The sequence below is a fragment of the Rhineura floridana genome, chromosome 3 (assembly GCF_030035675.1).
Source record: "Rhineura floridana isolate rRhiFlo1 chromosome 3, rRhiFlo1.hap2, whole genome shotgun sequence".
NCBI classification, from domain to species: Eukaryota; Metazoa; Chordata; class Lepidosauria; order Squamata; family Rhineuridae; genus Rhineura; species Rhineura floridana.
The window spans coordinates 67,029,519-67,056,946 of record NC_084482.1 but is presented as its reverse complement, the minus strand read 5'-3'; the positions used below and the strand labels follow the sequence as shown (position 1 = coordinate 67,056,946).

Sequence of the window (27,428 nt, the reverse complement as noted above, 5' to 3'; positions counted from 1 at the left end):
GAATTAGAGAACTGGGATGAAGCAGACAAATCCCACAATAAAAATAAATTAAACATGCAATGCAATTCTATTCTAATTCAAAAAAAACACAAAACCTTTAATTCTCTAGATACACAACACAACCCTGGAGAGACTAAATGCAGACTCGTTTTGTGCTCAGCATATTTGCACTTCACAGGTAGAACACAGCTCATATTTTACAACATAGGAATAGTAATGCTGCTGATACAGAAAACATGATAATATATAATCAAAGTAAAGAGAAAAACCTCTCGAAAGACTTAGCCAGATCTAGTCCTGTGCACTCACATCTCTTCCCTCTCCCCCCAAAATACTTACCAAAAGCTCCTTATACTTTGGCCTTTTGGACTCGTCCTTTGTAAGGCTAAAAAGACCAGTAAGAAGATTAGGGAGATAGAACATTTGCGGAAAAGCATCTGAAATTAAATGTTGGACAGCACAAGCTAAGAGCAAGTTGCATGCTGTCAGTCTGTAATATCTGTCAGCATATCTGTGCATGATTATTATTAATAGTTTAAGTTGTCTGTGGCTGTACATCCACCAAGTCATACAATGGCAGTTACCTGTTACACTTATATTGGCCAGGTACAAAAGAGGACAGGGCTCTTGCACTTTTAATAGTTGTGTAGGAGAGGAACTTTTAGCAGGTGAGCCTTGCATAACAAGCAACACTTACTGAAATTCCTGCTTCTATTCTACCCACCCATTAAAGGTGCAGGAGCTTTAGCCATCCTACTTGCACCTCTTTATTGCCTTTTAAACTTACTGGGAATCCTAGGATTGTTCTTAGTTTGCAGGTTACTTGAAGATGTCACAATAAAATAAGCAGCACTCTCAAGTCTGTAACCTATGAATACACCTCTCACCCATTGTTTTAAAATTCTGGATGCAATGAACTACACTCAACACCTTCTGTAGCATCAGTGAGAGAAATTTTCCCTTCTTTCCCAAGTTCTGTGCAGCATGAAATCCTAACCCTTTATAAACAATAACATAATATTCTAAAAAGACACTTCTTGCACTAGCATATCCTGCCAGGATACCAATAATCAGTTAATATAGAGAGCTCAGCAGGGAGGAAAATGTCACGGCTGCTTTTTAAGGTCCTTGTCCACTCAACGTTGGATCTGCCCCCTTCTATTAAGTGAATAACATAACACAGCTAAGCCATTGGGCTCCACTCTGAAGAAATGAGCTCAAGAGCCTAACTGCATTTTAAAAAAATTACAGAAAAACAAAAGCCAATAGACCAGCAGGTGGCAGCATGTCAACAACTATGGTAGTTTTGAAGGGTGGTTTGGGAATACTTGCTTTAAAAAATGTAAATGTACTGCCTTCAAGTAAATTCTGACTTATGGCAACCCTATGAATAGGGTTTTCATGGTAAGCGGTATTCAGAGATGGTTTACCATTGCCTCCCTCTGAGGCTGAGAGGCAGTGACTGGCCCAAGGTCACCCAGTGAGCTTCATGGCTGTGTGGGGATTAGAACCCTGGTCTCCCAGGTCGTAGTCCAACACCTTAACCACTACACCACACTTGCTTTAATCAGTTTGTAAAACCTATACTAGCTAGACTGATAATTCTAAAATACCTTTCCTCCACTTTCCTTTCTCTACACGATTAAAGGCTTAAAAGCAATTGTTTCATCTTGAAGGTGTATTTTCAAGCCCTATCTCTTGTATGGCTCCAAACGACCATTAATGCAGACCAATATTCTAAATGTTAGTATGTTGTTCACATATTTTATGAATCCATTCTGGTGTGCTAACTACAACAAGAGCAACTGATCCAGATCCACCCGATTTTCTCCACAGTACAATATAATAATTGTGCAATGAGGCCAACTCAGCTTTCAACATTTAAATAGCACAGCTACATACTTAGACAACTGCAAACTCCCAGTAGAAGTCACTACAGTGATTCATTCTGTAACTTACAAGGTGCATCCTATTTGTTGCAATCACTACTCCATTGCTTATATAGTAAGGAGATAATACCACAGCAAGCCGCCTCCCTCAAAACAAACTGATCTCCATAGCATAATTAGGGGCTACAAAAGCATTTGCTATTGACACAGAGTGTGGAGATGTCTCCTCACCACCTCAGCTTCCCTCATTGCTAATAGTTAAATATGAGAAATCAGTAAGGAAGATTCATGTTGCCTTACAAGAGTGGCAACTGAACCAGGGCTTTGGGTAGGATAAGCCTAAATCTCTTTCAGAACCACCACGTCAATCATACATGCTGGAAGTGTAGCATTAAGGCCTGCAAGTCACTCTATATACAGTTGCTTTCTCCAGCCCACACACATACTCCATCTCATTGTCAAGTTCCTCCACTGAGGAAAAATGCACCATTTCCAGCAACATGGATGCTCTTGGATGTTGCTGCCACAAGCAAGATGCTGAGCAACAGAATGGGAAGTCTCAGTCTGAACCACTTACTTGTCACTAATGGCCAAAACAGGCTGAGTGAAGTATACTCACCACAAGTTGACAAAGTTGATAAAACTTTGGGAGAACTCCCGTTCTTCTGAGTTACTCAGCTGTGGTGGGTCTCCCTTGACTACTTGTGTCAGCTGATCAAATACACTATTCCATTTGGGATAAGGGAACCGTCCTGTGGCCAGCTCATACTGAACCAAAAGAGACAGCAACAATACAGGCTACATTAGTCAATATAAAGTTCATAGACACTTGGGCTGGGGACAGGGTGTTCAAACATACTGAGAAAGGCACTGAACCAGTGACTTTTCCTCATGAGCACATGCCCAATCTATATACCTTAAAAACAGACATGCTGGGGAATTCTTGGTTATTCTGCCAGTGATCATCTCAGCAGCTCAGAGTATGAATAGCCGAGCCGCTGATACATCTGCAGCAATGCTGCTCTTTTTGACTTGTTGATGTTTTAGATTGACTTTTGGTTTTGTACTGGTTTTTACATTTTAAGACTTCTTGTACATTTAAGTGAAGTGTGCGATACAAATCTTTTAAATAATAAAATACGTATTAGTGGAAATGACTATTTCAGCGAAATCATTGAGGCTCACTTCAAGAAATGACCCATAGGTTCTAGAGTTAAACATGGAAGAGCAATGACTAATACTGAAGACATTGTAGTGAGTATAGGGTAGAGATGCAAGATTCCACAATACAAAAGTTTGCTACTGCAAATAGCAGTTCTCCAGTGACATACTTTTCTTTCTGTGATCTTTCATTATGTACCTTTGTACACTCCATGATTTGGGGGTGGGGAGCAGACATGGCTCCTGTTTTTATTACACCTTCCTACTCTGTACTTAAGCCTAATTTCCAGGGACCAAAGAAGCCAGCAATATATCAGCCAGTCAGCTAATGCAAAATTATTTACATCTATCTGTCTTGAATAGGAGCTCAAGAACTTTGAGTCAATCCCGCCCTCTCTTGATTGGGCCCAGCCCCAGTATGAGCATATGCCATGGTGAGACAAATGCAGGGGCCTATGGGCACCATAGAGCCCACTGTGGCTGATGCTGGCATCCCTTTATTTAATAAAAAATTGGCACCTGACGTTGAAAAGAGAAGTGTCAGGTTTATTTCCCCAGAATGCCTCTGGACTCCTATATCAGAAGTAGACAGAAGCCAGATTTGGATCTACTGGTAGATCTCTAGTTGGATTGCATTAAGAACGGTTTCTGATTCCCAATGGTTTAATATTAGCAACAAAAACAGCCTACACACAGAGAGAGAGGCAGACAGCAGGCTGCTGAAGTCAACGAAACGTGGGGGCAACAGGAGGAAAAGATTTGTGCATGGGAGAGTGTTCTAGTTCTGGTACTGAAAACAAATTCCTGGGCATAACAACAAATAAACTTTGGGTGGTATTCAATGTTAGTCCTACTCAGAGTAGACCTTATTTGAATACAATTCTAAATGCTGAACATAATAGCTGGACCCTCTGTAACTTAATACTCCTTTACCCACAGAACATTCTTCCCTTTACAACTGGGCATATTCGGATGAACAGCCCCAAATACATGTTAGCATTTGTGAAAAGCCCGTAAGTCTCCAATCTATAGATGGGAGAGAGATTTAGTATTGCTGCTTCAGAAGAGCTGCACTGCTTTGCATTTCTTTTTAAAAATAACATACTAGATGTGCAGTCCAGTGCTGGAGAGAAGGAGCTTACAAGAAGTTTAGATTAATTTTAAAAGGTTCACAAAATAGCAGGCAAGCATTTGACCTCCAAAGCAAATTTTAAAAATAGGAACAATATGTGTATTCTACCTTTTAAAGTTGTGATTTTGCACCTTTCTCTGGTTGATGGACCTCAGGCTTCCCATAAAAAACAAGATAGATCCCACAGACCTAATGCCTGTTCACTCCTGCCCCAAATGCTGTGTGTAGAGGGCAGGATCTAGACTCATTCTGGGGATATGAATCCCCAACCCTCTGACCTCATGTCAGTTCACTTTGGGGGTATCCACCAAGCTGATGTTAAGGGTATGTGCCACCCAGATAGGGTATCTTGCCCAGGACCCTTTCAAATCTAGTGCTAGCCCCGCCTGGACCCAAGCCAAATATCCTTGGTTTCAACCCTCTACTTCCACACGGACAGGTACACTCTTCCCTGCTCATACTAAACTGCTTTCTTCAGTGGGACAAATCTAGGAAACAGTTGTATCTCTGAAGAGAGCCAGGGCAAGATTTCCTAACTTAGAGTAAGACCGATCTTTTCCAGCTTACCATGCATTGCTGCCCTCTAGTAACAGGGTGAGGTCACTGCTGATATAAAAGAGTCAAGGAAGCCAAATGGTGCAGCAAGAAAACCTGAACCAGGCCTGGCATTCAGGCAGGCGATGATGGCCCTATCAAAGTCATGTGCTCACAAAAGTAATGCCAGTCTAGCTTTTATATCTCCCAAGTCCTAAGGCTGCTTCACAAGATGCTTTAGGATCTTATCTGCAGCAGCATGCAAAGCTGTAAACACTTCTCACTTACCAATGTAATCCCTAAGCTCCAGACATCTGAACGGACATCATATCCTTGCCTGGATGCACTGGGGTCTATCCTCTCTGGCTGAAATTAGAGGAAGTATATAATTTATATAAGAAAAAGACAAGAAATTACAAGAAGTGGGATATGGAGAAATATTTCTGTCAAAAGGAAAAACAGTTATAATCAGTTTTAAATTTCCCAATAGTGAAGTGTTGGGAATTAAGTGGATTGAGAAAGACCCTGAGCTGAATTAGGCAACCTTTGACTAGGGTCTGAATTTAATCTTGTAGTCGGTACATACCTCTTATATGTGAGTCAGCTCAGAACAGTTAGATCCTGTGGTTCCCCACTTGAAAGCCATGAATAATTATATACTACAATTTTATAGTTGTGAATTATTAAACATCTTTAAATATTTTAGATGCCTGCAGTCTAGATAATATTTTATATCAAATTACCCTTATCTTTTATTTGTGAAGCTCTTATTATCGTAATTATACTCAACTATTCTACATCTTGTAGTAGTTTTGTCCAAAATGGGTCTGTTTGGCAAAACTATCTGTTATTAATGTTGCAACTCAAGTTAAATCTTCTCCTTTGGCTGATAACATAATTCTTGCAAAGGATATGTTTCGTTTCCCCACTATCTATGGCTATGAATCTGGCATCACTTCTTTTTAAAAAACTAACACATCCAACGAAGAACAATTGGCAAAAGACTTCATATTCTACCACACTTGGGAGCTAAGGCTGAACTTTACTGATCTAAACTGCAACAAGGCACCTACATCATCAGGAAGTTACTGGGCAATTCTCAGCCTTAATTCACTCAGAAGGAATTTCTCTGAACTGTCTGTTCTCTATTATTATACAAAGGTACAGGCAAGCAATCTTGGCAACAAATGTTCTCATTATTCTCTACCCATGTCTTTCTAGGAAAAGCTTTGTTGGGAGCCATAGGGTTTTATCAGTTCATTATACATTCCTCCCACAAATGACCATCTAAATGCATACACAGAAAAAGCATGCTTCCAATACCTTCACCAGTAGAGGGACCAGGTTACTAAAGCATGAATGTGATTTGATTACTGCAAGAAAAGCTGTTCAACATTAGCTGGGCATGCAGTGATGTAATGTGCTAAGATCACACTGCAGAGGTCCCACACCAGGCTAACCTCATTTACAATTTTGGCTTCTGAAGCAAAGGTATGATTTCAGCCTCAGCCATTCATGTACGGAATATTTAGCTTCAGTCTGTACAACAAGGGGACTAAAACAAAGGATTCAATTTCCATTCACATCTTATCCATTACATGCAAGTTTTCAAATTCCACTTACTGCCATGTAGGGCCGGCACCCAGCATCTCTAGTTTTGGCAATGGAGTCTACAAGTTGTCCGCTGATGCCGAAATCACAGAGTTTAATATTTCCGTTTCTGTCCAGAAGAATATTGGAAGGTTTAATATCTGCAACAGATATGGACAGACACATATTTAAGTAGGTAAGCTACAACCATAGTACTTCGTTTTCCAACTGCTGAATATTACATAACATAAGACACAAAATCATGACTGAGGACAGCAACCACAATTGAATATCACAATAAGCCAGCATAAGCAAGAAAACAAAACAGGAATTCAGGAATCAAGCTTGGCCTTCCATGATGTCTGAACTTAGGATCCTGGTTTGTTGCTCCATAACAAGCCATGCTAGCTATTGTTAAAGCATGCTTTGTTGTTGGCTTACAAATCCTGGCTTAATAGGGAGAAATAGACTAGGGTCCTGAGTCAACCAACCAGTTACCTACCAACCAACAGCAGCAGCTTTGGAGTGTACAGGATTTAAACTGGGGAAATAGCAGAGGGGACAGCCCCTCCCATAGCACTGTGATTCTGATCTCTCTCACACACAAACTTCTCTCTAAAAACCATGTAGCTTGCTTGGGTTCCTCATAATGGATACTGTCAACTGGCTTTTACACTAATATTAACCTCCATCTTGGTAGCCCAAGATAACCAAAAATCATATGGATTTAAGTAAAACATCAAATGATCGTGTGGAATACTCAAAATAGTTACGTCACAAAGATGTTTTGGGGAATCTATGGGCATGTTCATGCTACTATTTCTCAGAAAGAGACAGAGCACCATACAGGAACTGGCCCTGTAAAGAACTGGCTTGTAACCATTATGGAAATTTAGTTCATAAACAAAAGCTGACATAACTACAGAAAGCTAGTTTTACTGAATTGATGGAAGCCTAGGAATGAGGCAAGTTCTAATATCTATTCAGTGTCAAGACAGAACGCCTGCTAAATATTTCCTCATGCCCATGAATCCAAGGTACAAAATACAGGTCTTGCACTAAAGTGCACCTTTGAAGGCTAGAATACAAAGATTCTGCTTGTTCTGGGGACTTTGGTTCTTACCTGAAATAAATATCTGCTGGATGATAGTCCATCAAGTGGGCTTTTGACACCACCTAGCGTCCATAGGCAGGAAAAACAGCAGAAACACAGGGAGTAGGTCACCTCAACCATGTGATCTCCCCAGTCCTTTCATGACAAGTTGGAAGATATAAACCTGAACAGACACGCCTAATACACTTTAACAAGGAAAAGGAAAAACAGGTAATATCAGACCTACTCCCCTGAGACATAATAAAAACACAGAGACTATAAGAAAAACAGTTCAAACAAGTAAAGTGTATTGAACAAACTCTCATAGAAACAAGGAGCAAGGGCAAAAGTATGCCTGGTATTACTGACATGTGACATTGCATGGCTTACAGAATTAGATCGGAGAGCCACATTGCGGTGGGCCTTGATGGACTATCATCCAGGAGAAATTTATTTCAGGTAAGAACCAAAGTTCCCTTCTCCCTAGATGATAGTCCATCAAGTGAGATATACCCAAGCAGTTACTACCTAGAGCTGGAGGGTAAACATGGCTCAGGATATAACCGCATGTTCCAGAACATGTCAACCAAAAGCAGCTTTGGCCGAGGCACAGGCATTCATCTTATAGTGTGTTGCAAGCATATTGGGAGAGAACCGGCCACCCAGCAAATCTCCAACGGTGAAGCATTAAGAGAGAATGCGGCCATGGTTGCAACTGACTGCACTGAATGTGATGTTATGTTTTTGGGCACAGGTATCTTTAAAACATCATATGCTAATTTGATACAAGCTCGTAACCAACAAGACAAGGTGGAGTTAAATACTCTTTTCCCCAAAGACGCAGGTTGAAAAGAGACAAACAGTGATTCAATAAGTCTGAAGGCCTTAGTTCGATTTATGTAAACCTTCAACACCCTTCTAACGTCGAGGAAATGTCAAGCCTTCTCCCATGGATGGACTGGCTTCACGCAAAAGGATGGCAAGACAAGTTCCTGTTGACGATGGGAAAGTGAATTCACCTTTGACACAAATGCAGGATCCATCCTCAAGGTAAACCTGTCCTCATGAAAAACACACTGATGTTTAGCTACTGATAATGCATTCATCTCTAAGATGCATCTGGCAGATGTAATCACCACCAGAAAAAGTACCTTGAAGGGCAAGAGGCGAAGAGGAATGCTGCTAAGTGGTTCAAAGGGTGGTTTCTGAAGCACAGCTAGAACTGTTTGAAGGCTCCATGAGAGATATCTGTGAATTGTGGGTGGGCAGAGAGCCACTGCCCCTCTGAGGAAATGCTTAATTAATGGATGAGAACCTGTTACTCCTGGGGAGCACAGAGACAGAACCAACAACAAGGCTGAAACGTGACACTGCAGGCTGTTGACTTTCAAGCCCATGCTGAGTCTATTCTGTAGAAAGCTAAGTATGTCCAAGACCAAGGCCTAGGTTGGACAGACGTTCCTTCAGAGACTCCAGGTAACAAAGCTACACCATGTGGAGCTGTATAGCCGTTTTGTAGATGGATGCAAAGCAAAGAGGGAAGATATTACCTCCTGTGACAAGCCTGCTGCAGTTAGGCAGCACCACTTAATCGCCAGGCTGTCAGCTTCAGCCAGGTTGGGTCTGGATAATGAATCGGTCTTTGTGTCAAGAGATCTGGCTGAAATGGGAGTTTCCAAGGTGCCTTGGATGAGAGGTGAAGCAGCTCCAAAAACCACAGACATCGCAGCCAGAATGGAGCTATCAGAACTGCTTCTGCATGCTCTTCCCTCAATTTCCTCAGGGTGCTTGCTATCAGAGGAATTGGAGAGTAAGCGTACAACAGTCCCGGGGGCCAGCTGGCTGATAGAGCATCTATTCCTTCTGCATGAGTCAATGGATAGCAGGCGAAGAACTGGGGAAGCTGACAATTGACCGGAGAGGTGAAGAGGTCCAGGTTCAGCTTCCCGAACCTGTTCTGAACCAGGGCAAATATCTGGGGATGAAGCATCTACTCCCCCGCCTGAATACGCTGATGACTCAGCCAATCTACAGGAAGATTGCTGTCTCCACTGAGGTGCCCTGCTGAGACTGAGTCTATGTGATGTTCTGTCCAAGAGAAGGGTAGAGCAGCCTCATACTGGAGACTCTGTGAACATGTCCCCCCTTGTTTGTTGATGGGAGCTTTCATGCAAACATTGTTGGTACAAAGTAGAATGTGGCAAAGACTGAGAATTGGAGCAAAGTGCTGAATGGCTAGGATTGCTGCCCTGAGTGCCAGCCAGTTGATCCTGTGACGTACCTCTGCTGCTGATCGTTGTCCCTGGATGACCATGGAGAGGCAATGTGCATCCCACCCCAAGAGACTGGCATCTGTGGTAATCACAGCGCGTGGCGGATCTCAGAAAGGAATGCCTTTCTGAAGGTTGGGGGAGGCTATACACCATCTGAACGAGTTTCTCAGGCAAGTGGGAATGTGAAGCTGACGGTGTCTGCAGGCCATGATGTCCTGCTGATAGGGAAGTAGTAACCATTGCAGTGGACAGGAGTGATGAGGTGTCCACAGGATAATTTGGATCGTAGAGATGAAAAGAGATGAAAATCTGAATCATAGAGCCTTGGCCAAGAACATGAGATCCGCTGAATCTGCGCTGAACAGATTCCTTGCGACCCCCTGCAGATTCTCTACCCTCTCTGGTGACAGAAAGATCATGGCTATCCAAGTGTCGAGGACCACCCCCAGATGTTGGAGCCGCTATGTGGGGACCAGGTGACTTTTGGCATGGTTGATCAGGAACCCATGGGATTCTAAGACCTGCAGGGTGAGGCAAACGTATCACTTAGCTTGAGAAAGGCTCTTCGCACGGATTAACAGGTCATTGAGATAAGGGTAAAGGTGGACACCTTGGCAGTGAAGATGGGCCACCGGGCGACCATCACCTTGGTGAAAACTCAAGGAGAGGATGAGAGGTCAAAGGGCATTGCCTGGTATGGTGTCTGTAGGAGAAGCGGAGGTACCTCCTGTGTCGTGGGTGAATAGGGATATGCAGATAGGCCTCCTGGAGATCTACGGATACCAGATAATCGTGGTGGTGGAGGGCCTTCTTGATGGACAAGATGGACTCCATCCTGAATCTTCGGTACCGGACAAACTGGTTCAGGAACTTCAAGGCTAAGATGGCTCTCCATGTTGTTTTGTTGTATTTTGACATGACGAAGATGGAGTAGACACCTGAGAATAATTATTTGGCGGGCATCTTCTCTATTGCCTGAATCTGGAAGAGATATTGAATGGCCTCTGTCAGTGCCCGCTGTTTCTGGGGGCAGGTGGAGATGGGGGAAGGCACGAAGTGATTTGAAGGAACACTTTCCAGTTCTATTGTGTAGCCTTCCCGAATGGCGTCCAATACCCACCGGTCTGTAGTTATATGAGACCAGTTTTGAGAAAACAGCAGAAGTCAAGCCCCCACTGGAGGAACATCGGCGTCAGTACTGGTGAGACAGTTGTTGAGACCTGCTGCCCTGACAGCCTGAAGAGGTGGAGACAAACTTGCTTCCAGCATGTGGATTGGGTTTTCTGGGGAAATGGTTGAGACCAGACTAGGCTTGTAATCGTGTTCTCTCCCTGATGACCGACTGGTACGAAAGGATTGGAAGGGCTGAAACGATGACTGGTAGGGAGCATAGAGGTGAAAGGATCTGCGCTCATCCTGGTGCAAAGAATGGTTTACTCTTTTCCTTAGGGTCCACCAGGACCTCCAGGGAGGCCTGCTCCCCGAACAGCTTCAGTCCTACGTACGGAGCGGTAAACCGATTGACCCGTGCTCCTGAGTCGGCATCCCAGTGGCACAGCCACAAGGTGCATCTTGCAACAATCTGTGCAGCAATTGACCTTTCAGAGAACTGGACTGCATCCAGAGTGGTGTCTGCAACAAATGCTGCTGCCCTGTAAAGCTTGAGAATTGTTTTGCGGACTCTGTTAGGATCCCTATTGATGTCCTGAGGTGAATGATCCAGCAGATCATTCAGCCAAACCAAGGAAGCCCATGAAAAGATAGATGCCATGCAAGAAGCCCTGACAGCAAGGGTGACAGATGCTCCCTTTGAAGGGGCCATAGGTGGATCTGGTGATGGAGAATTGAGCTCCAGCACTGCCAGAGACTTGCACAGGAGATGCAAAGAATGGTCTGCATGAAACAACCTGTGTGCACTAGAAGTGGCTGAGGACAAAGCTTTCTCCATCCGTGAGCCTGTGCTCCACTCCTCATCATTGCATTCGGGGTCTACAAATGGGTCCAAAGGATCTCTGGGTAGAACACTGGCTAGACGGCCCCTGGAGGCTGCAAAAGGATCTGGAGATGGTAAGTCCTCATTCTCTGAAGAATGCCCCCCCCAAACTCTCTGGGCAGTAAATGATTGGAAGCCCTGAAGTCTGACGAAGGCCACCAGGTCCCTTGATTTGCGACCACCTTTTGATTAGTGGCCAGCCCAGTAGCTGTTCTAGTAGTTGGTTCTGTAAACACAGATCTTGGGTTGGCAGTTGGGGGCTGTGCCGAAGCAGGAGCCAGGAGTTCAGTCGACAAGGCCCTAATGAGAACTTCCTGAATATGAAACAGTGCCTTGGGTGTTAGCTGGAATGGTACAAAGCTCTGAAGAATGACCCTCCCCCGACTCCTGGGGCATAGGGTGCCTGGGAAGAAGATGGAGTCTGTGCTTGGGGACCTCCAGCTTTTGTGAAGCCTTAAAATTCCTCCTCTGATGAAACAGTAGGAGAATCAAATAGAGGTATGAACTATGGGTCTGCAGTATGCTCATCCTCCAATAAGGGCTCTTGAATTAGCTCCCAACCCTTTGACTTTTGAATTAGCTTCCTGGCATGGTTAGAACCCTTTGACTTTTGGTGCTGGTGGCGGAACATGCGCTGGTTTAGAGGTGGCCCTTGGAGCAGTAGCCTCTGCCAATGGGCTATTAACTGTAAACGTCTGGGCAACAAAATTCCACTTGTTGAAGGCCCTGACACAGCAGCCACTTTCTTTTTGGTGGGTCCCACTCAGGGAGGCGATCCTAAAATGGCTGCTGAATTCTTTTTGGTGGGCTCTGCTGAGGCAGCCAAGTGCAAAATGGCAGACTGAGTTCATTAGGACAGCTGTCTGATTTGTGTCTGCTGTAGCAGAGGAAGCAGCCTGATGCTTGGATTGTTTGAGCACTTTATGCAACGCTGGCCCGCTCTCCACTGCAGATGCTGATGCGATAAGGGATTTATGCAAGAGCAACCCACTGTCCGCTGCCCCTGCCGATGTTATGCTGGCTGTGGGAGGGCCATGTGCCCGCTTCGGCGGAAGACTAGCGGCCTCCATGTCACTCAACTCACACACATGCGCCTTTCTGGGGTATGGAGGAGAATCGAAGGAAAGCAGGGAAAGCATTGGAACAGTTCAGTGTTTGCTTCCCGCAGTGGGCTCTAATTCAGCGTGGTAGGTAAACCACCCTCTCTCCTGCTCCAAGCAACTCAGGCAGAGGGGAAGAGGAAAAGACGGATGGGGAAAGGCAATTTAAAAAAAAATAAGGAAGAGACTCACCACACTGGGATAGTGGTATATACTGGGATAGCGGTGCACACAAGAGAGAGGGGATCTGAGGCAGAAAAATTCAGAGAATAGGAAAAGGACAACCACTTAGGATGACGAGGCAGGAAAGGACTGGGGAGATCACATGGCTGAGGCGACCTACTCCCCACAATTCTGCTGTTTTTCTTGCCTATGGACGCTAGGTGGTGTCCAAAGCCCACTTGATGGACTATCATCCAGGGAGAATATGTGGTTTCTCAAGAAGCCATCAACTGGGCATTATTTGAATCTCTAATAGAAAAGTTATCAACAATTTATTCTGAACTCAGAATACGGATCTGATTGATAAGGAAGGATTAAAAGATTGAGTGGGGGGTGAGGCTAAAACTGTTTCCTTTACTCCATTGAGATTAAGACCTATTTTTTTATTTTCTTTCTTTTTTTTGTTATCCAGGGGAAGAAAAGGATACCATCTAGTTCAAACTGATACTCCTATTTAGGTTTCCTTTGCATAAAATTTGACTTATAAAAATATGTAAAAATTTAACAACTCTCTATCAGTGATGTTGGAAACTAACAGAGAATATTAGGAATTCAGTATACTTATCCTTCTATAAAGCCTAGTTTGTAATCATGAGAACACTTACTAGAGAGCAAGTCCCACTGAACTCTGCAGAACGTCTGAACACACTGCTAGTGTTAAAAATGACCTGTAATTATATTCTTTTTATTTATTTCAGACAATTTATCTCTTGCTTTTCACTCAGGGTGGACCATAATAGTTTAAGGGTTGTTATCTAATGGGCAAAGCAATCCAACCCAGGGGAGGCCAGCAGAAGTGGAGCGTCCAAGTGACATCCAGGAGTTGCTGGGAGGGGAGGTCACTGGCTGTGCCAGCAGGGCGTGACAAAAAGAAACAAAATGCCTGTTTCATTCCACCACACCTTTTCCCAGTCTATCTGCAGCTGCGACAGAGGGCTGCAGGACCACTTCCGCCAGTCTTGGCTGAGCTGGCTGTGCCCAGGTGGTGATGGAGCTTGCCAGCGGCACTGCAGCAGCACCGAGGGGGGATTTCTGCCAGCAGAGCCTGGCAGCACCAATACCCTTCCTCTTCCTCTGCAGATCCGCCACATCCAGCTGCCCCTCAGCCTGGCGTAAGTAGCAGCTGGATTACGCCCTAAATCACTGCTCGCATGGTACAACTTCCCCTCCCTCTCCTCCCCCTGCAGTGCCCCAAAATCTGTTCTGGAGAGCTGGGGAAAAACCCAAAGCAGATCTAGTGGCTACTGGGGGGGGGGGGGCTTCAGTTGCACTCACAGAAGTCATTTCACGTGCACAGTGGTTTAGTTTGATGTAACCCATTAGCTACAAAAAATGATAAAAATGTAACAATACAATAAAAGATAAAAGAAAAATATAGGCTACAATACATTGTTTTAGTTAATGCACACAGACACACGCACACACACACACCTATTTTATACTTGTATGTTTTTATTTTGTAAACCACCCTGTTAAGGTTTTTACCTTTAAAGGCTGTGTAAAAATATTTTAAATAAATTAAATTGGCCACATTATTAAAGATGTTTCAAGTGCACTTCATGTGACAGACATATTGTAGATCACGAAAAGGCAAATCCAAAGAAGCCTACCTCTGTGAATGATTTTCAAGTTTTCTTTTAAGTGGTTTAGTGCTTTCACAGTCTAGGAGAGAAATAGAAATTTTTACTGAAGGAAAAAATATGTAATAAAATCCCTGCTATTACACAATTCAAAGCCATAAAACCTCTCTGGTAAATTGGTCAATAATTGGCCAATCATATGCTGCCAGACCACAGCATAAAACTTTCAAAAGAAAAAGTACATTTCAGTGGATTCAACCTCGAGATTACTACACGGGCATACCCTTAAGGAAAGAGATGTGCCAGCAAACCTAACATATAACATTCAGGATGGTGGAACATTAAGTCTAGCCAGAGTAAAAGCTCTGCAATATTTGGCTACCTGCAAGTTCTTAAAATGGAATGGCATCTAAATGGGAAAAAAACAGCATAGGAGATACCCAAGGAGTAAGATGAACAAACCAAGAGATCTTGAAAGGCAGTACTGCAAAGTATTTGTTTTATTCTTGTTCTAATTGAAAAAGGAAGGAGGGTGACAGTCTGATACAAACAGAGTTAGTTAGAAAAAATGAATTACTTGTAATTTATTACTTTTTTGAGGAACGAGTGTGTAATTTCTTTACATTTTGATTGTAATAAAATGAGGAGTCATTCTATTGCTTTTGAACCTTAACTGTAATGTTCCCAGTGTTACTTTTAGGCATTACTTGAATAGGGGAGCATCGAAAGTCTTCTGCTTCTCTGATTTGTGGATGAAAACCACGTGCCTCAAACTGGGCTTCTGCGCAGCGTAGCTCTTCCCTTGTGCTCTGTGGGTGTTTAGGAGGCGACAAGGGAGGAGGTGGAGAGCAAGACAGGAGTGGAGAGAAAAAATTGTTGAAAAAATGGATGGTGGTGGAGAAGAATGGAGTGGAAGGAGAAAGGAGCCAGACGGCAAGGGCATGGATGAAGGAGTAGAAGGAAGTAGCAGCAGAATGAAGAACTGTGGAGGCAAGAGATGACAATGATGTGTGTGTGTGAATACTGTATTTGCACTTGGTGCAAGGGAGTAACCCTCCCTGGCTACTTTGCTGCATTTGCAGTGTTTTAACTTGCTGGCTGAAAGAAAGAGTGTGTGTGGGGGGGTTGCACTTGGTTTGGTGCGCAAAGCTCTGAGCGATGGCTTCTGCTTTCCTCCCATCCCTTACCAGTAGAAAGACGAGAGACCACCACTGCTAGCTAGCTGCTGCTGCTCACTAACCATCCAGAAGCAGCCGAGAGAGCAAGGAGCAGAGCCAAAAGCCTCTTCAAGGCTGCACTTCCCTGCTTCGGCACAAGTGAGGGTCAGGCAGGCAGAAGTTGCAGCAGCAAGAAGCCAGGGTCCTAAAGAGCTGCTGCTTCCAGTTTTTCTTTCCTGCCCTTCCTTTCTTCATAACAACCAGGATGCATCTTTGTCTGATTCTCTGGAAGTTATTTTGTGCAAATTAAAGAATCCTCCACCCTCTTTGGCAAATGCAAAGAGTTGCAAACAGGCATTTGTTAAAAATCATTGTATAGTTAACTTACAGTACAATACATACACATCTACTCAGAGGTAAGTCTCTTTATGTTTAATGGAGCTTATTCCCAGGTAAATCAAATTTGGTATAGGATTGAACTAATTAGGCCAGATAAGGACTGGTTGAAGCCTTGAAGTTATACTAATTTGTGTATATGTGTGTGGGGGGGGGGGAATATGGCCTTTCATATTTCAAAGATGTATCATGCTGGTTAAGGCAAGTAAAATTTGATGCCTACTAACCTGCAGCTGCAATCCAATACACTTACCTGGGATTAAGTTCCATTGAACTCAATGGAGCTTACTTCTGAGTAGACATGGATTGCAGCCTAAAGGAGGAAACATGGCAAGAGAACACCAAGCACTTGGTGAAGGACCCATGAGTGGCAAACAAAAACACTAACAACATTCTAAAACATCTTAAAAACAAAAGACTTCAAAACATATTAAAACAAAACATCTTTAAAAACATCTTAAAAAGCAATTCCAACACAGACGCAGACTGGGATAAGGTCTCTACTTAAAAGGCTTGTTGAAAGAGGAAAGTCTTCAGTAGGTGCTGAAAAGATAAGAGATTATGCCTGTCTAATATTTAAGGGGAGGGAATTCCAAACGGTAGGTGCTACAACATGAAAGGTCCGCTTCCTATGTTGTGCGGAACAGACCTTCTCATAAGATGGCACCTGCAGAGCGCAGTGATCAAGTGGGTATATAAGGGGTAAGACAGTTTCAGGTAGGATGTAATGGAAATAGGATGTTCTCATTTTCACAAACCTTTAGTGATAACAGTATGAAAGAGGAGAAGACTTCCTGCATCTGGCATCAGAGGTCTCTGCTGCCATTACCATCCATCTTTCAGGTATCCTGGTCCCAAGCTGTATAGGGCTTTGTACACCAAAACCAGCACCTTGAACTTAGCCCGGTAGCTAATAGGTAGCCAGTGTAATTCATTCAGCAGCGGGGAGACATGTTGGCAATACCCTGCCCCAGTGAGCAGCCTTGCCGCTGCATGTTGCACCAGCTGCAGCTTCCAGACCAACCTCAAGAGCAGCCCCACATAGAGCGCATTACAGTAATCCAGCCGAGGTTACCAGTGTACGGACAACAGTGGTCAGGCTACCCCAGTCCAGAAATGGCTGCAGCTGTCTTACCAGCCGAAGCTGGTGAAAGGCACTCCTAGCCACTGAGGTCACCTGGGTCTCTAGTGACAAAGATGGATCCAGGAGCACCCTCAGACTACGAACCTGCTCTTTCAGGGGGAGTATGACCCTATCCAAAGCAGACAATTGACCAATTATTTAAACTCAGGAACCACCAACCCACAGCACCTCCATCTTGCTAGGATTTCGACTCAGTTTACTGGGCCTCATCCAGCCTACCATTGAGTCCATGCATTGGTCCAGGGCTTGTATAACCTCTCCCGATTCAGATGTTACAGAGAAATAGAGCTGGGTATCATCACTGTACTGCTGACACCTCACCCTCTCCTGATGACTACTCCCAAGGGCTTCATATAGATGTTAAACAGCACTGGAGTCAAGATGGTACTGTGCAGCATCCCACAGCACAACTGCCAGGGGGCGGGGCAAAAGACAATCACCTAGTGCTATTCTCTGAACATGACCATGGAGGTAGAATCAGAACAGTGCCTCCGAAACCCATCTCACCAAGTCAGCTCAGAAGAATACCATGGTCAATGGTATTAAAATCCTCTAAGAGATCAAGTAAGAACAACAGGGTCACACAGTGATAAAAGTCATCCATCAGGGCGACCAAGTCTGATTCAGTGCAATAACTAGGCCTGAACCCAGACTGGAATGGGTCAAGATAATCTGCTTCATCCAAGAGTACTTGCAATTGATGCGCCACAACTCTCTCAATCACCATCCCTATTTAGATGTGTTCAGGTATTTGCAACCAGGCAGTAGTTGTCACAAACCATTGGGTCCAGGGTGGGTTTTTTCAGGAGCACTCAAATCATCACCTCTTTCAGAGCGGCTGGGACCACTCCCTCCCGCAAAGATGTGTTGACCACACCCTGGATCCACTCAGTTATACCCCTTGGCAAGCTTTAATAATCCAAGAAGAGCAAGGGTCGAGAGGACACATTGCTGGCTGTATCGTTGCGAGCTCCTTGTCCATGTCATCAGGCTGCATCAACTGAAACTGATCCCAGGAAATTGCAGCAGATGTTGCACTAGACACTTCACTGGAAATTACACTAGATGTGGATGGGGCATCAGGACTGCTGTGGAGGTGAGCAACTTTACCCTGAAACTGCCTTGCAAACAATTCACAGTAGGTCTCCAAAGGGTCTAAAACTCCTTTTCCTGGAGTTGACGTAAACAGACCCCTGACAATATGAAAAAGCACCAATAGACTACTTGAGGATGCGATGGAGACAGAGAATTAGGCCTTTTTTGTCACCCTCACCACCACACAGTAGGCAGTTATGATTACTCGTGTCCAATCAGCCTCACAGCACATCTTTCACCGCTTGCACTCTAGCCGCCATCCAGTATTAAAAACCTTAATAGTTGTAGGGATATACTGGCCACCTTTGGTGCAAAAAAGAGTAGTATGGCAGACTGATTAACTTGAGCTTTCTGGGAGACAAAAGATCTATGACTGTAGAATCGTGTAGAATAATGGAATACCACCCCCAAGTATTGGAAACTTTTAACTTGTTCCAGGATCTGGCCATCCAAAACCCATCTATGCAGGGAAAATTTCTTTTCAAAAACCAAAATCTTTGATTTCCCGTAACTTTAAACAATTTTGCCTACAATAGGTAAGGAACTTGGATAACAGGAGTTTTAACCCAGTTCTAGAACAAGAATAACTGCATCGTCTGCACAGAGTAGAATACAAATTTTCCGATCTCCAAGTTTTTGATCATTTAAAGCATTCTCAATATCCTTTAGAAATAAAGTAGGAGCAAGAATACAGCCTGCCTAACTCCCCTGGTGACAGGTATAGCTTTAGTAAGCTGTCCCTGATTAACACATCAAATATGTGAAAGGCTATTGCTATATAGGGCCTTAATAAGGCAGAAGAGTCTCAGCAACAACGTTATCCAGCTGTTACCATAACTTCACCCTAAGGATAGAGTCAAAAGCTGCTTTTAGATCCTTAACGGTAGTATACAGTTTACCTTGCAAGGGTCTTATATATCTCTCAGCAAGATGGGAGAGCAACAGACAGTGGTCAAAGGTTGAGTGATCCTCTCTGAATGCTGCTTGAGAGTCAGTGAGTATATTATTGGATTCCAAAAAGGAAATCAGTCTGTTACATAAAAAACCTGGCATATAACTTCCCCATAAATTAACATGTCCTTTTGTTTTGCAACTTTGTTGTTGGGGTCTGGCAGCATACGATTGGCTAATTACTGACCAATTTACCAGGGAGGTCAGTTCATGTTTTTGGTTAAATATCTAATAGAATACAAAACATCAAGGGTATTATTATTGAGATTTTTAATGTTTTAATGTATTTGTATGTTTTTATTTTGTACGTCACCCAGAGTGGCTGGACAGCCAGCCAGATGGGCGACTAATCAATTTAATAAATAAATAAATAAATCACTGATCTTTCTGTCTATTGTAGTGAGAACAAGAGATTACCTGAAACTGTAAGGACCACTTTGCAGACAAACCCAAGATTTTAGTTGCTCTACGTAGCTGTTATTACATACTGTTAATGTTTTGATTGTTTTGAATGAGACTGCAGAGTACTGTATGGTTTTATTGCATTTATTGTATTTTATTCTGTATTTTATCTTCGCATTTATCTATTGTGTTTTCTGGTCTATCGGCTGTCCTTTCATTTTCTTTGCTTCAGCCTGTTTTTACATAGAGCAGGTTTGAAATTTGAATCTTAACTCAATGACTGAGCTGTATAAACCAAAGTCTACACCACCAAATCTGGATATGATGTGCCAAGTTCATACAAGAGGACTTTCAAATATTTATATTCATATTTCTGAGCTTACACTATTTAGTCACATACCCCATATGTGTCACTCTAAGGCATGCCCTTCCCCTGATTTCAGCAATTCTCATCCCTAAATTCACAACTAGTGAAGGGGAATGTGACAAAATGTTGCAAGTTATGTCTGATTTCACTTCACATGTATTGAATAACTAACGTTGAACCCAATGGAACTTACTTCTGAGTAGACATGGATTGCAGGCTAAAGGAGGAAACATGTCAAAAAACACCAAGCACTTGGTATTTTAGAATTTTTCTACCCAACTTTAAAACCATTTTCATTTAAAATTATGCTTTCAACAACTAGTATTTTGAGGACTGCATTCCTTAAATGTATTTACAAGAGAAACTCAAGTTCTTTAAACTCCCATAATCATTTCACTTTTTAACAAGTCAGAATAAGTCCTTATTTTAAGAAGTTAGAAGATATTTGGTACATAGTTCTCGTTCACATGTAATGGTAAACAAGTCAGTGTTGTTTGCTCCTCTCCACTAATACACAAGGCAAACAAATCAGATTTAGCATTAAAACCAGGCTTAGCATTAATGTCTAAATCAGGATCTGGTTTTGTTTCATTCCCAACAAACCAAAGGCTTCCACTTGGCTTACTGATCATGGTTTGTTGGAGTGAAACAAATTACAACTCCCAGTTCGGATACACACACTTATTCAGTGATCAGGGATTGTGGTTTATTTCCCCCTTGCGCTAGTAAGGCTGATCAAAATTGCACAGAGCGACACATGGTAAACTGTTAGGTATAGTTCACTTGTGTGAACTGTGCCACTTTAACAGCAACCAACCTAAATAAGAGAAATCAGCTCCTGCCTAGAACCTAGATTGGGAAAGTGAAACAGAATTGTAAAAAAGGCAGCAGAGAAAATAAAAACAATACTCACAGCTAAAGTTATTTTGCCTAGAATTTCTTCTGGAATAACATCATCTAATACACTATATACATATTTGTAAAATTTATCAAACGAGGTAGACATGAGTTCCATACAGATCCAACAGTCACCCTAAAATAAACAAATAAAAAAAGAAATGTTTATTACTGTCAACCTGAACAAAACATTTGGGGTGGTCAATGTGCAACTCTTTCCAAGTTGTGATGAAAAGGAATAGCAGAAAAGAAGGTCCTCAGAAATACATTGATGCAAATCCTTGCCTTATTAAGGCAGACAAAGCAGAATGTATACCTTTCTGTGAACAAATAACTTATTCTGCCTGACAAAAGATGACTTACTAGTTATGTGGCATGGGTCATTCCATTACAGTAGTGGTTGTCTATCCCAAAACATACCTTCTAGGCATTTATAAATTATTTACAGCTAATGAACTGTCACTAGAAGCTAAAATGATGAAACTGAGGTTATCATACTTTGGACACATAATGAGAAGACATGATTCACTAGAAAAGACAATAATGCTGGGAAAAACAGAAGGGAGTAGAAAAAGAGGAAGGCCAAACAAGAGATGGGTTGATCCCATAAAGGAAGCCACAGACCTGAACTTACAAGATCTGAACAGGGCGGTTCACGACAGATGCTCTTGGAGGTCACCGATTCATAGGGTCGCCATAAGTCGTAATTGACTTGAAGGCACATAACAACAACAAAACGTATTGCCAGCTACTGATGCCAACCTCATCGGCTTATACTTCCTTGAACCCTTCCAACATAAGTAAAACAGTTTTGCTATAACCAGATCTCATGATCTTGCCTTGTCCTATATAAACTGTCAAAAAAGCAATCTGTAAAGGAATCCACTTTATCTTGACAAATCTTGACTGTTTGCTGCTAACCTTCTGCAAACAACTCAAAAATCTCCTCTATAAAATTATTTTTCTTATTTATTTATATGTTGTAAAAAAAACAGTGTTCCTGGAAGCCCCTGGATTACGTAGATGCTTATGAGGCTCCTCGATGAGATTAGTAGCGGTAGAGAAGGTCCCCTGAAACTGAGATTACCCAGCACTACCCATTTTCCCCTGCAATATCCTGTTCCAGGAGGGTGTCAGCCATGTCCTAGGATACATGCTTTGTTCACACAAAAATTGACAGCAAGGTCCAGCAGAGCCAGCATAGTTTAGTGGTAGAGTGTTTGAATAGGCTAGTGGAGGGCAGGATTCAAGTCCTGATTCAGGCACAAACTCACTGGGAGATCTTGGGCCAGTTACTACATCTCAGTCTAACCTACCTTGCAGCGTTGGTGTAAGAAAAATGAGGGGGGGAGAGAGACAGCCATGAACACCATCCCAAGCTCCTTAGAGGAGGATTGTGATAGAAGTTTAATGTAATGAAAGCCTGAAAGCCACAAACATAAAGCATAAGATCATAAATAACCTTTCAACAAACAATGAAATGAAATATGTATTCTATTGCTTTCTTTAAAAACCCATTCTTAGAGCTTGCGCAGGAAAAACATTTCCCTTGCACACATCTTCCCCAAGCTAGCTTACCCAGCAAACTGTTGACAGCTTGCCCTTCAATTTATGTGTTTCACTACCCACTAAAAATTCCTAATATGCATTAATTAAATGTTATAAAATAAGTAAATTTTGAATGCCCACCTCTCTGAAGAGTGCTCCATAAAACTGAACAATATATGGACAATCACTACTTCGCATAACTACATCCAAATCCATTAAGAGCTGTTTCTGTTCCTTTTCATCCACTGTTGACCGAATTCTCTAAAAGAATAAAACAGGAAGTAACATTATGATTAACCAAGGAATGGAAATGACTGTGTTTCATGTCACATTAAACCAGAGAATAGCAGAGTTGGAAGGGGCCTATAAGGCAATTGAGTCCAACCGCCAGCTCAATGCAGGAATCCAACTTACAAGCATACCCAACAGATGGCTATCCAGCTGCCTCTTAAATGCCTCCAGTGTTGGAGAGCCCCCCCCCCCCGTTAATTGGCTCAATTGTCGTACTGGTTAGCAAGTTTTTCCTGATGTTCAGCCAAAATCTGGCTAGTTAACATTTAACTATGGTTTAAACACAAACAAGCAATGCACTGTTCAAAAATCACAGCTTCGCTTCTCCTGGCCATGCTGGGAGCAACAAACCACAAACTATGGCTTTGCCATGTTGTCTGAACAAACAAACCACAAGCAGTAAGTCAAGAGCAAATGTTGGCCAGTTCTCATGGTCTGGTTGGAAAGAAACAAACCACCAGCCCAGATCTGGAAGACAAAGTTTATAGCTCGTTGCTGCAGACATGGCCAGGAGCAGGGAAGGAGCAAAGTAGGGACTTTTGAGCAGAGCTTGGGAAAGTTACTTTTTTGAACTACAACTCCCATCAGCCCCAGCCAGCATGGTGCTGGCTGGGGCTGATGGGAGATGTAGTTCAAAAAAGTAACTTTTCCAAGCTCTGCTTTTGAGCAGCATGCACAAGCACATACTTAATGTTTAACTATGGTTAATATGACAGAAACCAGGCCATTAAGCTACTGCTAGACAGGTTTTTCCAACGTTACTATAAATGAATATTCTATATACTTAAATCTCTTCAGCTGTAAGAAAAGCCCAGCTTGTTCTAGCAAAAAGAAATGTAACCAGTTGCTTGAAGCTAATCAAATTAAACATTTTCTAATTAGCAATCAGGCACAATTAATTCCTGAAATAGTAAGAAGCTACTATTAGTTTAAAAGGTTACTTATCTTGATCAAACTGTCAAAAGAACAGGGTGTTGCATTACAAAATGCTCTTTCATTTCCAGTTCCTACTCTACCCATAAGAGAAGGAGAGAGCAGCAATGACTAGCTGACAGAGAACTGTGTAAACATTGCTCCCTCTTCACAGCGGCTGTGTAGAGAGCTTTTTGTTACATGCTACCAAAGCAAGGGAGCACCAAATATTTGATCAGTCACAAGCCATATAGTATTTGCAGGGCTAAACACAGTGAAACAAATTTGAAATTGAGAACTACTATTTTAACCAGTTCAGGTGAACAAACTTGAAATATTGTAGTACTTTACTTTTAAGTAAGACATAAACATGTATGCTTTTTAAATAAATAAATGTTTAATACTGGGGAACTACAGTAACTTATGCTTTGAAATAAAGTAGATTAGATTTTCTTGTAAGAAAATACATCTGTAAATAAGGAGAATTCACCAAACAGAAATATTTTAATTACCCTCGTACAAAGCTGCTGCAAATCATTGTCTATTTATTTCTTAACAGCATGCGTGTTAAAATTTGGAAACAGTTTGTAAAATTAAAAACGAAGGCTTAATCTGCTCCAGGAGAGGAGCAACTCTTGGTGGCAAGTAATTTTATACCACTACAGGTTATACAGTTGGTGCCAGAAAAGAACCTCAACTGTTCAATGTCTTGCCTGGTAGCACCCTCTGTAGTCATGGCTGTGTAATCAGTGGCTAATCTAATCAATGTCAGTTTGCTATTCAGCCTGTTTATTCAATGTCTAATTATGTTTTGGAAAACTTAAGAAAATAATCATTGTTTCAATGTAAGGAAGACACAGTGAAAATATACTTCCCTCTTGTGATTATAGCAGCTCTTACAAATATTTTCATAACATGAGTCTAAAGACAAATAAAATGCAAGTGATTTTAGTCATGCGATTTGACAGAGAAATATCACCCAATGGAGACAAGTGATTTCTCTCTTGAGGAAATAGATTGATCTTGACTAAGGAGAGACTGTTTTCAAACAGTGTAAATTACATCAATTTTCTGTCATGATGGATATCATAAAACATTAGACCTCAGAACATTTGCCCTTGTAATCTTACAAGCTACGCCTTTGCCTGAACAGGCAGCGACAAAGGGAGTACAGACAAAATTACTTTGTTAAAAAAATGTAGTATACAAAAACTGAACTCAATGAAGCTCTGTCTTTTTATCAATGAAAGATATGCAAGGCTATATGCAAATACAAGACATTTGCAAGAGCTGAATCCTGTAGGAAAATGTGAAGTGTACAATTTCAGCACACCTTACAACCTGTTAGACAGATGCATTAACGTTTTCAAGTAAGCATTCATACTAAGGCACAGAATTAATAATGGAGGAATGAAAACTGATTGGGGGAAGCACCTACAAATGGCAGTATACCATCCCCACTTCTAAATGTTAGGATTACTAGATTCCCCGACTAATGCCCTTTTATGGCGTTCGTTTCATCCACCCTAGTGTCGTCCATATGTTTATTTATTAATATTACATGTATCCCACCTTTCCTCCAAGGAGGTGGCATACATGGTTTTCCCCTTCTCATTTTATCCTCACAACAACCCCTTGAAGTAGGTCAGGCTGAGAGACAGTGACTGACACAAGGCCAAACAATGAGCTACATGGCCGAGTAGGGATTTGAAACCTGGTCTCCCAGGTCCTAGTCCAATAGTCTATTAACACCTTGGGGAACACTGATCTATGCTATCATTGTAATGTGACACTCTTAACTTCTGGTGCTATGAAAGCTCCCTTCTTTGATCAGAGACTCCAGCCTGTCTGTTCCCTAGGTGACTGCGGTAGTATTCTTTTCAGCCCAGGTCCCCTGAATTGTTATCAATGGAGAACTAAGAGGGGATTAGAAAAAGCTCACCTTCAACATGCAACCTTAATATCTGAAAAATTTCAACACGGAATGGTAACTGTTCACACCAATGTAGCACTGTTACTCCCTAAGTTTCTGAACTACAAGGGTAAATTACACAGGAATCCCTTAATCCAGCCCAATTATGAGCACACATGAAGATGACACTGTAGCACAACTGCAGGTGAAGTAAGCAGATAGCTCAGGAGAGGGGGGAAGTAAGCTTTGGAACTTTTCACCTCCAGGTCACTGGTTGAACCCATCTGACGGCCATTCTATGGTATAAAGCAGGGATGGGGAACCTTTTTCAGTCCAAGGGCCACAGTCTCTCATTTGCCACTTTCCGGGGGCAACATGACTGTAGCGGGGCATGGCCAAAGGCAAAAGTGGGAAAGTCAAAGGATGTGACTTTTACGTTTTTACAGTAGGCTATGCTGCTGCCCCAGAGAAATTGGAGGTTTCTACCCCTCCCCCAGCACACCCTCTATCCAGACAAGCAAGAGGTATTATCACCGTTCAAGGACACATTCCAGCCAAACAACAAGTAGGCTACAGAGCAACACTGATGAGGGGTGCGGTCTGGGGAAGAAGCATGGTCTAGGAAGATTCCCAAGGACCACATTTCGCCCCAAGGCCTGAGGTCTCCTCCCCACCCAGCATAAAGAATAGGACAGGTTTGTAGCCAATCTGTCATCAAGGTCCAAACTACATGATACATTACATGGCTTAGAACTCCTCTCTTCTTAGAAAGGGCAACTGCAGGGGATCCTAATTATATCAGGATTTATATCCTTTCCCACTTGCATTATTTTCTTGCTAGCCTCCTCCCCACCCTTTGGCCAGCGCCAAAAATTACTGTTTACAGCAAATATCACCTTCTGGATGTTTTTAAGGGCGGTTTTCAGGGGAAATGGTGTGGGGCCAAAAATTAACCTCTTTTCCAGTCCCAGTCCAAAATCAGCCCCACCCCCACTGCCTGGTTTTTCCTAAAAAAAGAGATAAGGCCAGTTCCAAGTACGTTAATTAAAAATGCTTTTAACATTAACATGCAATGTGGAGTTAAGCAGTCACACTACAAAAATATCCTTACTGTCATAGCAACAACAGACTGCCCGTTATGGATCTCTATATGCTGAAGGTTGAGAGAGCCAGAAATACCTCAACATCCCCCACCAAACAACTACCCATCAAAACCACTTGAGAAAGTTACAATAGCGGGCATGGGAGAGTATGCTTGGTTCTGAAGACAGGATACGAATCTTCTGGATATAACTATTCTAAAGCCATAAAATCAGTGCACATTCCAGAGTACAAGTAACAAGCAGTTTAACTGTTTGTCTAGGAAGGGATGGGTACTATAGAATGGTCCAAGTAAGGAATTGTCTGCTTCATAGGAGATGAAACAGCAACTCCGAAACACAACTGAAAATATATTTTCTATCAAATTTTCATTTTTCCAGTATTTCTTAACTCTCTGGCAATACCTAAATTACATAGGCACCATTGATCTCTAACCTTCACCATTCCTTTCTGCATTTAACTATTCTTAGCCTTTCAAGATTTCCTAGCCCTTGTATACAAGTCACTCCCTGATGCATATACTCAAGCAAACTCATTGCCAAATATGAAAACACCTCTAAGGTGTTGTCCTTGAATTCACAATCCCTGCAAAACCTCAGCTTGTCTCAGCAGTTTTCTGACTTTGCTCCCTTTTCTTCTCCAAAATTCCCCTCCTGATATTTCTGAACCATCTTTTCTATATTTCCCT

General features: G+C 42.4%; 1 protein-coding gene across 10 annotated transcripts in view; it reads right to left on the bottom strand.

Annotated features, from left to right (window-relative positions):
• Positions 1–27,428, bottom strand: part of MAP2K4 (mitogen-activated protein kinase kinase 4) — a 66,370-nt gene that overhangs the window by 2,863 nt on the left and 36,079 nt on the right. For all 10 annotated transcript variants that reach the window (XM_061616445.1, XM_061616441.1, XM_061616444.1 and 7 more), the window contains 7 exons: positions 22,666–22,785; positions 20,993–21,112; positions 14,598–14,649; positions 6,340–6,467; positions 5,005–5,082; positions 2,509–2,657; positions 340–385 (listed from right to left, as the gene is read on the bottom strand). In XM_061616445.1, coding sequence (XP_061472429.1) covers positions 340–385; positions 2,509–2,657; positions 5,005–5,082; positions 6,340–6,467; positions 14,598–14,649; positions 20,993–21,112; positions 22,666–22,785 — 693 coding nt within the window. The remainder of the gene's footprint in view (positions 1–339; positions 386–2,508; positions 2,658–5,004; positions 5,083–6,339; positions 6,468–14,597; positions 14,650–20,992; positions 21,113–22,665; positions 22,786–27,428) is intronic.